This window comes from Pelecanus crispus, chromosome 10 (genome assembly GCF_030463565.1).
Source record: "Pelecanus crispus isolate bPelCri1 chromosome 10, bPelCri1.pri, whole genome shotgun sequence".
In the NCBI taxonomy this organism is placed as follows: domain Eukaryota; kingdom Metazoa; phylum Chordata; class Aves; order Pelecaniformes; family Pelecanidae; genus Pelecanus; species Pelecanus crispus.
The window spans coordinates 3,214,470-3,229,924 of record NC_134652.1 but is presented as its reverse complement, the minus strand read 5'-3'; the positions used below and the strand labels follow the sequence as shown (position 1 = coordinate 3,229,924).

The 15,455-nt window shown below is 42.3% G+C and overlaps 1 protein-coding gene across 1 annotated transcript; it reads right to left on the bottom strand.

Annotated features, from left to right (window-relative positions):
• Positions 1-3,870: 3,870 nt before the first annotated feature.
• CLRN3 (clarin 3) lies at positions 3,871-13,049 on the bottom strand. The gene is made up of 3 exons (XM_009491448.2): positions 12,821-13,049; positions 6,434-6,613; positions 3,871-4,145 (listed from the first exon to the last, which is right to left on the bottom strand). Exons 1-3 carry the CDS (start codon positions 13,047-13,049, stop codon positions 3,871-3,873), a joined length of 684 nt encoding a protein of 227 aa, XP_009489723.1.
• Positions 13,050-15,455: the final 2,406 nt, after the last annotated feature.

The following is a 15,455-nucleotide window of genomic DNA, read 5'->3' as shown; positions in this document are numbered from 1 at the left end:
TGCTGGAAACACCTGGCTGGGAGGGCTCGGCTCTGCACCAAGGTGTGTGGTGGGTGCTGCTGCCCAAAATCGCACACCGGTGCAGGACTCCAGCTCAGTTTTCTGTGTTTCCTAGCCTCCTTCAGACCCGAGGTGCAAGGCAAGGGAGCACGTTGCACGCATCCTGCCCCAGCAAGCTTGGAGCAGGGACTGCAGCTGCTGGCAGGATTCATCTTTCAGCTGGTTTCAGCCTGGATCCTTCCCTTGACCTGATCAGACACAGCTCCTGGTAAAAAGCAACGCGCTTCAACTACTGGCAAGTGATGAATGTGTAAAATTACCCCGGGTTTAGATAAGATGGGAGCTTGATTTTTCTTTCAAGAGTGCATCAAGCTGACAGTGCAAGCTTTTTTCCTTTTTACCTAAGGGTAAACTGCCAGAATTTGTCCTCATTAAGAGGATAAGTGTACTGAACACAGCTCCATTCATTTCAAAGGCTGTCTGGTAGGCAAGAGCCAGACCAATTCCTTTTTGATATCCTAAAAGCTAAATACAAGGTTGGATTATGTTGCATCCTTTTTTTTTTTCTTCTTTCTTTCTCTTTTTTTTCTTCCTCTGGTAGAAGTGGCTGTAACCCAGATGCACAATCCCTTCTTATTGAGCTTTTGATTCAGGGAATGGATGCCTGAACTGTTTGGCTTCCTGTTTGTTCATCCCAAGTATTTGCCCTGCCAGGGCCAGCCCTGTCCTGGATGGCTCCTGGGCAGTCTGCTCTCTTCTCGGGAGACAGGTAATTCCAGAGTGCTCATATTTTGTAATTTAACTTGGAGCAGGTGCTTCAAATCCAGGAGGTTACCTGATAATGGAACTTTTCGCGGCTTTGTTATAAAATACAACAATCCCCATGGCACACAGCGCTTTGCTACCGCTTTACAGGGCTGTCGTGGCATTTGGGGGGAAAATAGGGAGAAAAGTTGGTGATGATTTTCTGCGTTCTCCTCCCCTTGCATTGCATCGCTCACCTCTCACGGTCGTTCTCCCCGTGCTTCCCCCACAGCCTGGCGAGGGTGGGTGAGTTCATCCCCGCAGGGGTGCGAGTGGCTGCTCCTTGGGGCACTGGGGCTCAGTACTGCGGGAAGCCGCCGCCTTCCTCGGCCTCATCGCCCCCTGCTAAACCTCCATCAGCAACATCTGCCAAGCTGACACCGTTGCATGAAGCAGAAAGTGCATAGCATAGGGCAGAGAGGATCATTTTCTTCATGGAAAGGGTGGTCAAGCATTGGAACAGGCTGCCCAGAGAGGTGGTGGAGTCCCCATCCCTGGAAGCGTTCAAAAAACAGGCAGAGGTGGCACTTTGGGACATGGTTTAGTCTAGTCTACCCTTAATTGGTTTAGTGTGGACTTGGTAGTGTAGGTTAATGGTTGGATTGGATGATCTTAAAGGTCTTTTCCAACCTAAACGAGTCTATGATTCTATTTTGAGCTTGAGAAGGAAAGTCCTGCCTTTGATTTGAAATAAAACATTCAGGCTGAGAATATTAGGGTAGCCTTGTTAGCCACCTACAACTCAAACTGCGATTTAAATTCAATTTATTCTAGAGTTGTAATGATTTTGATCTGTAGTTCGCATCAGAGCAGGTGAGCTCTTGCTACCCAGCGACTTTCTGGCGACACGTCTCCACTGCTTCGCAGCCATATGTGTCAGCAGGCGAGCACAAGGTCCCTTGAGACTTCCAGACTGATTTTTAGCAGAGCCAGGTGGTTCAAACAGGCACTCGAAAGTGGGAACGTTGGGTTTTTTTCCGGTTCTTCCATAGGAATTAGTACTTCAGTGCAACAGAAATGCCCAAGCAATGGTAAGCCACTGCTTTTCAAAGCAGGAGCCCTTGCTCCTCCGGTATTATTCTATTACGACGACTTTATTTCTCTGCGAGCAAGTGCCTGCTGTAAGTGTAATGGTGTTGTGTGATGGATGCTGGCTGAGTACAACAGTGACAGATGCATGCTGAAACTGTGTGAAAATTTTTGCAGCCAAAGCAAAACTGGCAAATGTTTGGCTTTCCGCCAGCTTAGCTCGCGGGTGCGCAGTATCTGATGGTTTAACTGCACTGTTTACAGCACTGAAAAGCAGTTCTAGGCATGGTTCTTGTCAGCAGTGGAGAGCAGATAACATCTCTTATTTTGTTGACCTATGCCACCCCTCAAGTCTTAGAAACCCTCTTTTATTTTTTTTTTTTCCCCCCACTCTGCCCTCATCATACTTTTATCAAATACTTGAGCAGGGTGGAAAAGCCCTCTGCTTTGATTCCCTTGAGCACAGCTGCATAAAGTAGTGGGTACTTTAATCCTGAAACTTTATTTTTTGACATAAATAGCGAGAAGTCACCTCTTGTATCTTCCCATCCCCTCTCCAGAAATGCTTTTTTTTTTCCTCCATGAGCATCTCTTGCAGCATAGGACAGCTATCGAGCATGACTCTGAAAATCATATTGTAAAGGAAAATGATGCGATAAAAAAATTGCTCTCCTAGCTGCAGAGGTGAGGAGCAAAGGAGCAGAAGGTGCTGACCACCGTTGCGCACAGTGCACTTGTCCTGGGGCACGTGCATTAAGCGTGATTTTGCCCGATGGCATCTGTCGCAAGGTCATGTTCGTCTGCTGACCTTCCCTTGGGGGCACAGGAGGGGGGATCCCCGCTTCTGTGCAGTTCTACAGGTGTGTGTCTTTGTGTGCATATTCAACACTAATTAAACCAGGCATAGGGCTGGTATGGGCCATAAATCATCACTAATAAAGCCCGCTATCTGGCTTTTCTGCCGGGGCAAAATGACAGTCTGGCATAGCCGGTGGGAAAGCGGACGGCCACACCTGCTCAAGGTGCGGCTTTGCCGTTTGCTGTTGACAGTAATCCAGGGTCTATAAATAGCCTGAAACAGGATTTTGCTAATATTTCTACAAATTAATAACTTGAAGATACCAGGCTCCTATGCTGTCTTCTGTAGACCATGGTCCATCCCCTTGCTGCTGTTGCAAAGGCAGCGTGGACAGGGTCAGTGCTGTTCCTGTTGGGAGGTTTGATGTGACGGTGACGGGCCACAGGTGAGTTTGTCCAAGTGCTCACACTCCTGTTCGTGGACAGGAGCCTGCAAGCCTGCCCACGGTCAGCGGGGCAGCGCCATAGGGGCCTGCCGGAGAAGGTCCCTAAGCAGGGGAAGGACAGCGGTAGGAATTGCAGGACAAAATGAAGCGCCGGTACCTTAGTGACCATTTCTCATCATCCCCAGGGTTCCTGGTGTCTGCCTACTTCTTCCCCTTGAGATCCCAGATTACATACACAACCAAAACGATGTCTCTGATCTTCCCATTCGGCCCCAAAGGGGGAAGCAGAAATGCATTCACAGGTGCCGATGTTGGTGCACCCCTGCGGAAAGCTGGGGCGGCCGCCGCGGGTCTGTCCTGCGGTGCAGAAAAATCCAGAAAGCAGAGGTGGGAACCAGCCCCTCTGTGCTGTGTGGGCAAGAGGGCAGCAGGCCTCTTGGGGAGGCGGTGGCAGTAGTACGGAGAGGAGGAACCCCTCTAGGAGCGCGTTTTCACAGCGATCCCTCCCTGGAAGAGCAGAGCTGTAAGGTGCATGAGGTCCGTTTGACGGTGCTGGCATCACGCGCTTCGGGCCATATCTGCTCGGAGGTGTTTAGGCAGCACACTTACCAATGAAAACTTAAGTATTACACTAATACCTAACATAAAGATAAAATCAAATTGCTTTCAAGACATAATAGGCTATTTTGTTAATTGAACTATACACACAGCTTCAATTTGAATGGAAATGATCAGTCATGATTGTCCACACTAAATAGTCATTTGCCTTTACACCCTCTTTTCAGTGGCATCCTTAAAACAGAATGACGTCTTTTGGTGCATTTTCAATGGGTCTTTCCTGTTCTTTCCTCTTAGAATAACTTGCATGGTCATAGAAATATATGATGATAATAGAAGCAACGTTCAGAAGAATGGTGGGCAGCATGATCCAATACGAATATCCGTAAGTGTGTTTAGAGTCGGTATGTCTCTGCAGAAAAGAAAAACATCCTTGGGCCAATTGTACAGACAGGCCGTTTCCTGCTGTGTTCACAGGAAAAAGTATCATGGCTATAAGTATGAAGATTCCTAGAAAATATAAATACAAATGTTAGAGGTGGAACTGTAGTATTATTTACGCAGCTACTTCTAAATAGTCTACTTAAATTGGTTAGAATACATGGACTAGGACAAAGTTTAATCTGTTACTTTCCATTAGTAAAATATGAGGGCATTTAAAGAATTTTTGTCTCACCTAATAGTATCTGCCAGGTGTTTTGATGCTGGTAACTATATCTTCTGTTAAAATTAATGCATTCTTACTGACTGTTCTTAGGTAAGGCCACTTAAAGTATTTTTTTTTCATTGAATTTAGCACTGATGAGTATAATATATTCACCCCTTGGGTGATTTGCAGAATGCCTATTTGATACGAGCCCAAATTCATGGGATGTGCAGTATCACAACTGGATAAAACCCTGAGCAACCTGGTCTGTGTCCAGGGTTGGCTCAGCTTTGCTCAAGAGCTTAGACTTAGAGACCTGGTGTTCTTTCCAACCCAAATTATTCAATGACTCCGCGATGAGCCAAAATGAGACTTCTTATTAGAACTGTATCTATTTGCTGTAGCCTTCTAAAGATAAGCTGAGTCTGATTACTTTGACATTTAGCTAAATAATGCTTTTACATCTCCGCTTTCATAGCGCTAACAGAGGTATAATCTCTGAACATTGGTGAAAATATTTCTATTCCTTCCCTCTAGATACACCATCCTACGACCATCCCTCTGAAACAGGTTCAGGCTTTTGCAGGACGACATTGGACTTTCAGGTCATCTGGTAGGAGAATTAGGAACCTTCAAGATACACACACACATATATCAAATGATGCATGATTTTTCATAAAAATATGGCCACGGCAAAATAGATTTCCAGGTCATAGCACTTACAGGGCTGTAAAAAGTAACCACAATCCTCAGTCAACATGGGGGTTTACTTTCTTACTAATATTTATTTTGGCAAGCCCATGGTCCTTTCATTTCAGGTCACGGATTACAGATTCAGGCTGCATAACGGGTGCTGAGCTTGGGAAATGAAATTTCTCATGCAATAAGACAATGATCTGGTTGTCTTTAAAGTTGAATAATTGTCTAACCTAGGCTTTTGCTCACTTTTCTCATTGTGTTTCAAGGCATCCACAGCTGTTTCAGCATCTGTCTTTATAGGCTGTTAGCCACAGCTGGAGAAAAAGGGGTGCGTTTCGCAACCCCACCTGTACTTGCTATGATTAAAAAACTATGTTTATCTATACAATTCCGTTTCCATTAAGGTCTGATTTTGGCAAAGGCAGCTCATAGAGTGTGGTCCCAGGACAAGACCCTGCTCAAGGGAAGGCAAGCTCCCACTCCGCGAGCGGAGCATCTTCGGACCTGAAGAGCTTTTGAAGGACAAAACGCCAATGCTGAAGTACTCTGTAATCAGATGTCTTTGAAAAAAATTTTCCAAGTGCAAACCTAGTATTAGAGGAATGCGTAATCCTCTTGAGACAAATTGAGTGTGAGAGCTGAAGTCATTATCATAGCAAGATGAAGAGGGTATCAAGGTGCAGTAGGAGCAGCCAGGCTCAAGCTTACTGGGTGAATGAGGGGTTACACCTCCAGGGAGCTGTTTGACAGAGATTGCATCTCTAACAACTCCGTGTCTCTACCCTTTTTTTCTGCTTAGGCAATGTTAAAACTTATTTTGATGTGTGAAAGTGCTTTTCAGAGAAGGAAATAAATTTTGCCATGACTCAGTCCTCCTAACTGCTGTCCCCCCCACGTTAACGTTGTTGTGGATGTATTCAATTCAACACATTTTTCAGAAATGAAGCTAGAGCCCATCCTGTAGATTAGACCTTAGAGGCCTAATTTGGTATGTAGGTAAGCTGGCAACAAATATGCTACAAATACCATAAAATAGTGACATAAGGTCTTAAAGAGGTTACAAATTGCACTGTAGTCACATCCAGTGCATACTTTTCTATTACGGTTTCATTCTGTGTTTGTCAGCTTACTCTGTTCTTCTTGATGTGCATCATGCATGAAATGATGCTACACCTGTTGGGGCTCTTTCATTTCCATTTTTGCTGCCAGTGAATCCAGACTCCTACCAATTGATGGTGCCACTTCAAGTAAAAAATACTATTTTACTGGTACTTAAAAGATAGTTTTTTGGGTATCACAGTAGACACGATTAAAACCCCAAACCAACTGAACAGAATACTTTTCCAAGTGTTTCCTTCTACAGATATATATTTCTTAATCTTGGAATCAATGAGAATACAGTATTCATCCACATGGTGGGCAGAAAGTGGTCAGCACGGGATGCGTTACTCACCGCATAAGGAATTCCAGGTATAGACTCCGGTGGGTCCCAGAAATGTCTGGTAGGGATTACTAACAGCGTTAGTGCAAGTAAATCCAGAACTCAGAAGGGAACTCAGTAAACTGAGAACCAGAATGACAATAATTGCAGTGATCATGCTTTTCGCTTTGGTGTTTCTCAGGTTATCTGCAACTGAAATACAGAGGCTCAGCATTGATAATCAGCCTTCCCAGCACAGCCCGGTGGGCTCGGACGACCTTATTCACTTACTGACATGGTTGTAATTAGAAGCTAATAACCAGATATTTGGCTGATCCATAAGGATCCGGATGTAGAAGGAACAGGAGGTTTGGACACAGCACATGGACCCAAATCCAAAATGGGATGAAGGTACGTTATCCTGAAATAAGTGCATGTCTGCTAATCCTGCAGGCACACAAACTTCTCGGGCATCAGCTGGGGTAGCAAACTTCTCTTCCTTAATATTTCTGTAAATACTTCCTCTTGACAAGGCCAGACAGAAATTTTATGCCTAAATCAGATCAGAAAACTAGGTGTTCCTCTGCCCATCATTCCTGAGATGTCTGGCAACTTCTACAGATGCCCAATCTAAAACTTGGTTCCAGTTGTAGGTTATTTCCTTTTAATATAGCAGCAGTCCCCCTCATATGGAATAAATCTGACAAGGGGAACAGCTTCTAAAAGTCCAGTAAAGCCCTTAGCCTGGAAGGGTCAGGTGCATTTGTAGGCCAAATGTAACTGAGCGTGGTCATTCATGGACAGATGAGGCACGGCTGAGCTGCTGTTCGTATCCTGACTACATCTGTCTCCACATCTTGCAGGGAAAAAAAAAAAAAAGAAAAAAAGGTGGAGGCAATACTTGCTGCCTTCTTTTAAAAGAAAGGAGCAACTCCTGCTTTGTTTTCACCGGGAGGACCGGGCGCATGGAGTGCTGTGGCTCCCAAGGGGCTGCGCTTCACGCCCATGGCTGGTGGCCCTGGGCTCGGCAAGGGGACGAATATGGGCTCCTGAGCTGCGGGCTCAGCCCTGCCCGTGGGCTCCTGCTCTCAAGGTCTCTGGTCCTGTGGCCACGTGTCCAAGGAGTCGTGCATCTTAACATCGAGCATCCTGGCACCTCTCCTTTTTCACAGAATCACGGAACGCTTTGGGTGGGAAGGGCCCTTCAGAGCCCACCCAGCCCAGCCCCTGCAGTGCCCCGGACAGCTTTAACCAGCCCAGGGTGCTCAGAGCCCCGTCCAGCCTGGCCTGGGATGGTTCTGGGGATGGGGCCTCCACCGCCTCTCTGGGCAACCCCTTCCAGTGCCTCACCACCCTCACTGTAAAACATTTCTTCCTTATATCCAGCCTAAACCTATTCTTCTGTAGTTTAAATCCATTATTCCTTGTCCTGTCACAACAGGCCTTGCTCCAGCTTACTACGGTTGATACACATAGATTGCTGCCTGGTGTAGTTTCCGTAGCTAGATGCATGGCTGGCCATATATACATGCCACATATAGTCAACCCCTCCAGGACTGTAATCAATTTTACTGTTTTTGCCTAAACCCTTCTAGTTATTTGATATGTTGCTGATAATAAGAGGCACAAATGTGAATGCAATATACCCAAAGTGTAATTGCAGTACAGCTGTGTTGAAATGTATTATTTTCCTCCTTTCAATTTAAAGACTGAAAAGGCAGCCATAATGTGCCTGTGGCTGCCTTACCCTATAACAAATACAACAACAATGTTTTCAAGCTCTGTTCAAATGGGTGTTGTGATAGACAGCCATCTGTAGGAAAATGCCCTTTCTATGCCACTTTTAATACAAAGCCATTACTGCAAAGTATTCAGTTTAGGGCATAAATTGGAGAAATCATAGCAGAAAAATAGTAAAAACCCCATGAAAAGAAAATAAACACTCGTAACAAAAAGAAGAGCTATTGGAAATAAATGAAGAGGAGAGCTTCTCTCTCATTTTATATAATATTCCTGGTAGAAGTTAATTTCTGTTTGAGGAAATGGTAGGTAAGCGTGTGTTATGGAAATCAGTTGCAAATTTAAGCAATTCTCCTAGAAGAATAGGAGAGAGGCATTCAGGAGACATCACCCCATTAAATGGAAGTGAGCACACCACCGGCTGCACCATGCACCCGTGCCGAAGCAGCCTTACTGCTTGGGCATCGCCTAGTTCAAGAAATAAGTCTGGAGCCAAATCAGTCAGGTTTGTGTAATTTCCCTCTGTCAGCCTCACTTAATTTTATCACTCAGACCATCTCCAGAATTGACGGGCTACACCTATTGCACCCCCTAATTGATCTTGTTTACCTCTGACAGTGATCTGCAGTTTAGGGGATTTAATTTTGTCAGACTCCGCCTGTTGTAAGCACGCCTGCAACAACACAAGGCTAAAGGTTTTAAATAAAATGCTGGGTTTGTGGCGGCAGATTTCTTTTTTCTAAATAAAGTAGTCTGTGCAAACTGAAGAAATCTACAGTAGCTGATCTCCTTGAATGGGATTGATAGTAACCCACAACTGGATAACCTCTGCATCAGTGTAAAATAACCTAATTCCAGGACAAAAGCAGAGGTGTTTGCCTTCGCCAGGTCTCTCCTTAATTTCCTATATCTTCTTTTTTTTTTCATCTTTAACTCTCATATGGTTGGATAGAATTTCCCAAACTTTTACTGACCTGAGAGTGAATGACATCCAGCTGCCAGCCTGGAGGTCTTTCCTAAGCAGTGTTGATCTGGCAGGTTTCATGAGGTCTATGATCACTTACGACACATAATGAATTGTTCATTTAAATAAAATGGAAAAAAGCAAAACCCAAGTAGAGTAAGTAGAGTTCAACCTAGCTTTCTACTTTTCAGGAGATCTCATAGCATGCCTGGAAACTGATGATAATGTTAATGAAGTTCCAGCAATTTTCAAGCATTTGTCACGTATTTTAAAAATTAGAAAGTTAATCGATTCTTCTCTGCTATGGCAAATTTCAAAGACTTCCTTGAGTGCTGTTGGCCTTGCTGGTTGTCAACAGTCAGAGAAGTCCTGACTTTGCAGGACTCTCTGGGCACGCTTCTTCCTGCACCTTCCCCACAATTTTTCCATGTTTGATTTGGAAACAAGTAAGGCTGTAAACAAGCTCTTTTATGGACTATTATATTCATAGATGGTTCCTTTCTAAGACAACTCATTAAAAAAGCCAACGAAGACTCTAAGGACGTAAGTTATTTAATAACTTTTACATTCTGCCAGATCATTCTGCTCATTCCCAGAGCCTCCGAAGTGGCCGTATTGATTTATTGCTCTATTAAGGTCATTCATGGCAGCCTGTTAAAAAGGCTACCCTGACCAGGCAGTTCATGCACTGTATGCTTACAGAAACCGTATTCCTTTGCTTGCCTTTCATCTTTACGCTGGGAAATTTCTTTTAATGTTGTAGTTTCCAAAACAGTAAGTTATGGCCTTTGTAAAGGCCGTTGATAATCTGCTTTTGCATGGCCATTAATAAAATCCAATCTGGGCTATTGCTAACAAGTGCTCTGTATCACCAAGCTATCATCTTATGATTTACTCTTTCATGATTTCCATTCTTTTCTCACACCCAATGAGAAACACGCTCAGGGTGCACAGCAGAGACCCCCCCAACCAGGCCACACTTGCTGAGTGACAGATCACACTGTGATTTAAAAGGATGCTTATAACTCTTCTTGCTGTTGTCTGAAATGTTAGAGGGGAGAAAGCACAGCACTTCATTTCTCCATAGCACAGGCGATCCATTTACTTAAGGATATCATCAAACGAAAGACACCTACTGTCTTAGGAGGATGCGATTATTTGAATTTAAAAATAGTACGTATGCAATTCTGTGAAGTATTTCTTCTATTTCAAGAATGTACAGAATCATGCTTAATATAAAATGTGACAATCATGCCTAGCATAAAGCCTAAGAATTAATTTAAAATCAGTTCATTTCATCTTGGATATATGCCCAACTGAACTTAGTAAAGGATGTGGGTAAATCCATATTTAGACTATTCATAAAGCACAACTTACTTTCAGCAGCTGTTGAAGGCAACTAGCAACTCCTGAAGCTCACTCATTTCGTTCCTCCCTAAATGGCTTAAATGTGAGAACTGAGATGACATGTTGTAAATGATAAGCACAAACCCCTAAATTTGGTGGGGGGAAACCACCACCAACCACAAAATGCATGTAGACCATGCGAAGAACTGAAATCCTTTACAGACGCAAGTGTTCTGCGAGCGCTTGACATTAATTGTAATTAGAATCTACATGTCAGTGGCACCCAGGCTGTGGGATGGGGCTGTGTTAGCTGCTGTGCAGACGAAGGCAAGGCACATGCCCAAATTCCTGCCAGACTGCATCCTCGCCCTGCAATCAGCTCTCCACGGGTGGACTCCTGGTTTCACGTGGAGCCCTATTAAAATCAGCAAGTCTGCCCACGTGGCTGAAGGTTTGGGGCTTGAGCCAACTGGCACGGGGAGATAGAATCATATATAAACTATTTTTATAAATGTGTATTTACTCCTGTAAAAATTACTTTGATTATTCTGATATGACTGTAAATAAACTGGTTTGAATAAGTTGTGACTTTGCTATGTAACGATCTCAATATGTGCTTTGATAGGAACACTGCTGTGTTCAGGTTTTTCATGCCAATATAACTGTTATGACATGAACTGGCTTGTGTGGCATAGCTTTGCCACTGTGCTAATTTGGGTGCCTGTTTGTACAGATACAATTTCTGTACTAAAATAAGGTGGGAAAGGGCTAGGAGATGGGAACCATCTGGAGGCTTAGGTCTGCTGTGCTCTACCTTGGTGGCTTCTCTGTGATGGGACATCTTACAACAGCCTACCGAAAAAGAAAAAAAGTCTTAAAGTACATCTCATGTTTCAAAATTGTTTGACCTACTCTTCCAAATTTTGGTTAGGTTTCTTTTGACTGGCTTGCTTCATTTTCACATGTGTATATCAGCATTATTGCTTTGAACTCGCTGAGAGCACAATACATAAAATCAGTGCAAATCCTTGATCCTTGCACCAGCTTTCAGGCTTATCTACCTTCGGCCTTTGAGAATGCTTTTCTTCACATCAGTAGAGCTACTTGTGGATAGAGTTAAGTAAATCTTTGCTGAACCGTGTGAAATCAGTATTGAGTCTGTGGTTTGTACTCGGTATGCATCATGTCTTGGTTTTGGTTTGCTTTTCCTCACGTTTTGCGTCTCATACTAGGATTTTTCATGCTTGTCTTAACTTTCTCCAAGGTTGCTCTAGGTAAAACCTCTTCTGCTCTTCCGTTTATTTTTAACTTTTATTCCCACGTAGCATCTCTCCTCACTTATCTCTCAGTTATTCTGTCCTCCTTAACTATTTAACCAGTTTTATTCTTTCTTCTTCTGTAATAATTCTGCAATTGAGGATAAATATCAAAAACTGCAGATGCACAAAAAATAAGAGCTGTTGCGTATCAACATAAGATACAGTTTAATTTGAATCTACTGGATGTTTGCTGAAATGTTATTCTAATAACCTTGTTTCCAAAGCTAATCTCAAAGTTCTTTTGGAAAGTCATGATGATGAGGAGTGACCTGAAAACCATGCATAGGGTGGGGGAAGAAGGGCGTTGTAAAAGATGACAAACTATGTTGTAATGCATACTTCACGGTCTAGCATAAAAAAAAAAAAAAAGACATGAGCAAGCATAAGGTTTGAAAATACTAACCAAATAGTTAAATTTGATAATAGCACTTAAAAATGGAATGGTGTGCTTTTAAAGGAAGAAATAAAAAGGAATAATCATTAATGTGTAGGTCCAGCAGAGGTAGAAACACCATAACTGTCTAAATTATTGTTTTCTGTATTTTGTTCTTTTCCCTTCAGCAGCCTCATAAAACCTTCTTCTGTAAAAATGATGCTAATTTGATGGTAGGTGGCAAAATGTTTTAAATCAAACAACTAATTTAACATAACAACATTAAAAAAAAAAATCCTGGAAGGTGAATTAGGTTTGTAATCCTTTAATAAAATGGTATTTGAATGTTGCTTTTCTGTTCTTCACTGAAAGCTTCTGAAAATTAAACCCAATTTTACATAAAGTTCCTATTTTGTATTTTTCCCTTGTTCCAAGGCGTAGGCTAAGTTCACAGGTCATTAGAAGAAGTTGCTATTGGCAAGAATGCTGCAGCATTTCAGTGCTTTTCTGGGGTCTTATTTTATACCACTTAAATCCCTAGACTGGTTTACAGATATTCTTGTTCTCACTTAAAGTATTACAGCCACAGATGAATAAGAGAACGAGCCGCGGTTCCTACGTCCGTCACCTGCGTTAGCAAGAAGACGCCATCCATTTCCAGGCGTAACACCACTCACCTTGGAAAGTCCTTTCCGAAACCTGAAGTCCCGGATCGACGAACTGTTCACAGGTACCGCTAAAAAGTCCGTAGGTGAGGCTTACCCTAACGGTGGAGTTTGTGCCAGCAAACTTAACCTCGCTACTCACCCAGTGCTGGGTTGCCAAAACGACACAAATCATCGCGAAAGAGGAAACGCAGGTCAAAAAAGAGGATGCAAACATGGCTGTTTTTTTTCTGGACGGCATTTTGTCAGACAGAGATTTTTCCACCGGTTCAGGGTATTTTCTTCTCTTCAGTCCTGCTTAGCATGAGGTGGTTTCCTCCTCCTCGCTATCCGGGATCTACTCTCTGTGCTAGCAGAAAGCTGCCCCGGTAAACTTTAAGCAAACAGCAGTGGTAATAAAAATGTAAAATAATTGAACTTTGGTCTAGAGAAAAGGTGTTGCCATAGTTACAACACAATCAACCTGGCAAAGGCCAGGAGGAATCATCAGCAGATGATTTATGATTGCCTTGCCGACCCGTAGCTTTTCAGGTCACGGCTCTGGAGACAGCTCTTCTAGAGCCTGGTGCCTGCAGGGCCAGGGCTCCCAGCTCGCCTTACTGCTTTCTGGGACAGTTTTTACTCCCTGACAAAATTTTCTGGCCTGTTCTTGCTTTTTCTCTTGAAAGTCTGATAACCAGGCTGGAAAGAATTTTTGCTAAATCTGTACCTAACCTCTATCTAATGTGTCATGGTAAAGAGTAACAAAATGTTCCTTCTGTGTTCAAATTCCCCGCTTGCTTACCAGCCACCCAACTGCCTCTTTGGAGACCTCTTTTAAAACCTTCATGCTCTTTCTGAAAACCCTGGGTTGGTCTTGGCTTTTGGGGGTAAGGAGATTCCATCTACTCTCAATAGATTATTTTCTAAAGAAGAGCTATAATTCCTAATTAAATTTCATATATTTTCATGCATCCTTCCCTTTTTTTTGACCTTTTTTTTTCGACAGGGAGGAAACAAATACCTTAAGTAGGGATGCATTTCAATGGATATGTAAAGGGACCAATACTGAAGAAAATCTGTTCTGGACTGTAAAGCAAAGGAATATATTCTTTTCTTCTGCCCAAACTAAACTAAACAAAGACAAAAGACAATAACAACATGATATCAAACAGAACATATATTGCTTAATAATAAGACTGAAGTAAAATTTCTAGAATTTGAGGTAAACTAGGCACCAGGGTCCCCATTTTGTTTGTGTGAAATCTGAAACCTGAATTAATAATTGTCAGGATAAAGTCAAAGAGATTCCATTAGCTTTTATTTCTATTAATTACAACGCTATTATTCCATGTTATACTCAAGTCACACTCCTGGATCATCCAGTGTTTTTTTAATTAATATTTGGAAAGCAGTCTGTTTTAACAGTGCTGCTAAATAAACCTGTTGAGCTATCTTCCTGAAGCTTGACTGCTTTGTATTGTAAAGACATTGAGAGATTAAAGTTTTATGAATTTGAAATGGCAAATAATTTCTTGAGGGGAGAAAATACCTGTTCTGTAATGCAGTGATATGATACTGTAATTGTTCTAGTGTTAATTTCTTGAGTCAAAACTTCAAAGCAGTGATCACATTTGAAATCAATGTATCTTATTTCTGAGATGTACAACTGGTCTTTTATATGCTATGGTCTTACGCTTTTTTTTTTTTAATTCTATGGGACTTTAATGATACTTTTGATGTCATTGCTTTTAAGAATTTATACATTTTACTCATAAAGAATTTATATGCTTCATATATGTACTTAACATACGTAACATAGCAGAAATCAGCCAAAACATGATTTAAGCACTGAAGACTGAAGGGAAGCTTTACAGATCTTCTAAAGAAATAAGAAACAAGAGACCTGTCTCTCATTTTCTGTCCAGTACTTCAGTTAAACTTTAACCACAGCAATATGGGTAAACTTTACTAGACCTACCCACCTCTACAGGTTTATTAATCCAATAGTTCTATTCACCATTTAGTTGCATACAAAGAGCGTAGTCCAAGTATTTGTAGTCCAAGGATATTTTTTAATAAACTGAGATAAAAATCTGCCCTGTGCTGTCAGATGTGCCCCTCGTCCCCTATGAAATATGTTTAACAATATAAATATATTTAAGAATTGGTATTTGTCTTGGTACTAACTTTGAGGGAATAAATTTTCAGCTGCTGCTCAGTGGTCCTGCTTTGGCAGACTTGAGAGAACCAAATTTAAATGAACTGAGCACCCACACCTTTAAAAATGCTAAATAACAGAGACTAAGAGCTGCAGTGGGTAGCCTGTAGTTCCTTTCTAAGCAATCTTATTCAATTATATTTAGTTTTAGGTGACTCAGAACAAATTTTTGTGGCTCAAATCATTGAAACTCTCCTGAGGCCAGGGGAATTGCTCTGTAAATGAGTCCGTAATTTGCCTTTTTCTTCCCTGTCAACTTGAACTTAATTTATTCTCTGCCGATGGGACGATTCTTTGTGTCTTTTTTTCTCACAACTACCTAAAAAAACATCATATAACTTGTAAAGAAAATTGTAGTTTGACACGACACACCTCAGCACTTGAGAGGAAAGAGAAGAGATTGGTTTCCTCCGACTTAGGGAAAATGTTTCCTTATCAGCACCTTTC

Excerpts from the sequence above, each read along its gene's own strand:
- CLRN3 (XM_009491448.2), bottom strand. The coding sequence starts at position 13,049 with ATGCCGTCCAGAAAAAAAACAGCCATGTTTGCATCCTCTTTTTTGACC. Across the intron at positions 6,614-12,820 it reads TTCGGAAAGGACTTTCCAAG|TTGCAGATAACCTGAGAAAC; the intron begins GTGAGTGGTGTT and ends TCTGTATTTCAG. Across the intron at positions 4,146-6,433 it reads TACCTGGAATTCCTTATGCG|GAATCTTCATACTTATAGCC; the intron begins GTGAGTAACGCA and ends TATATTTTCTAG.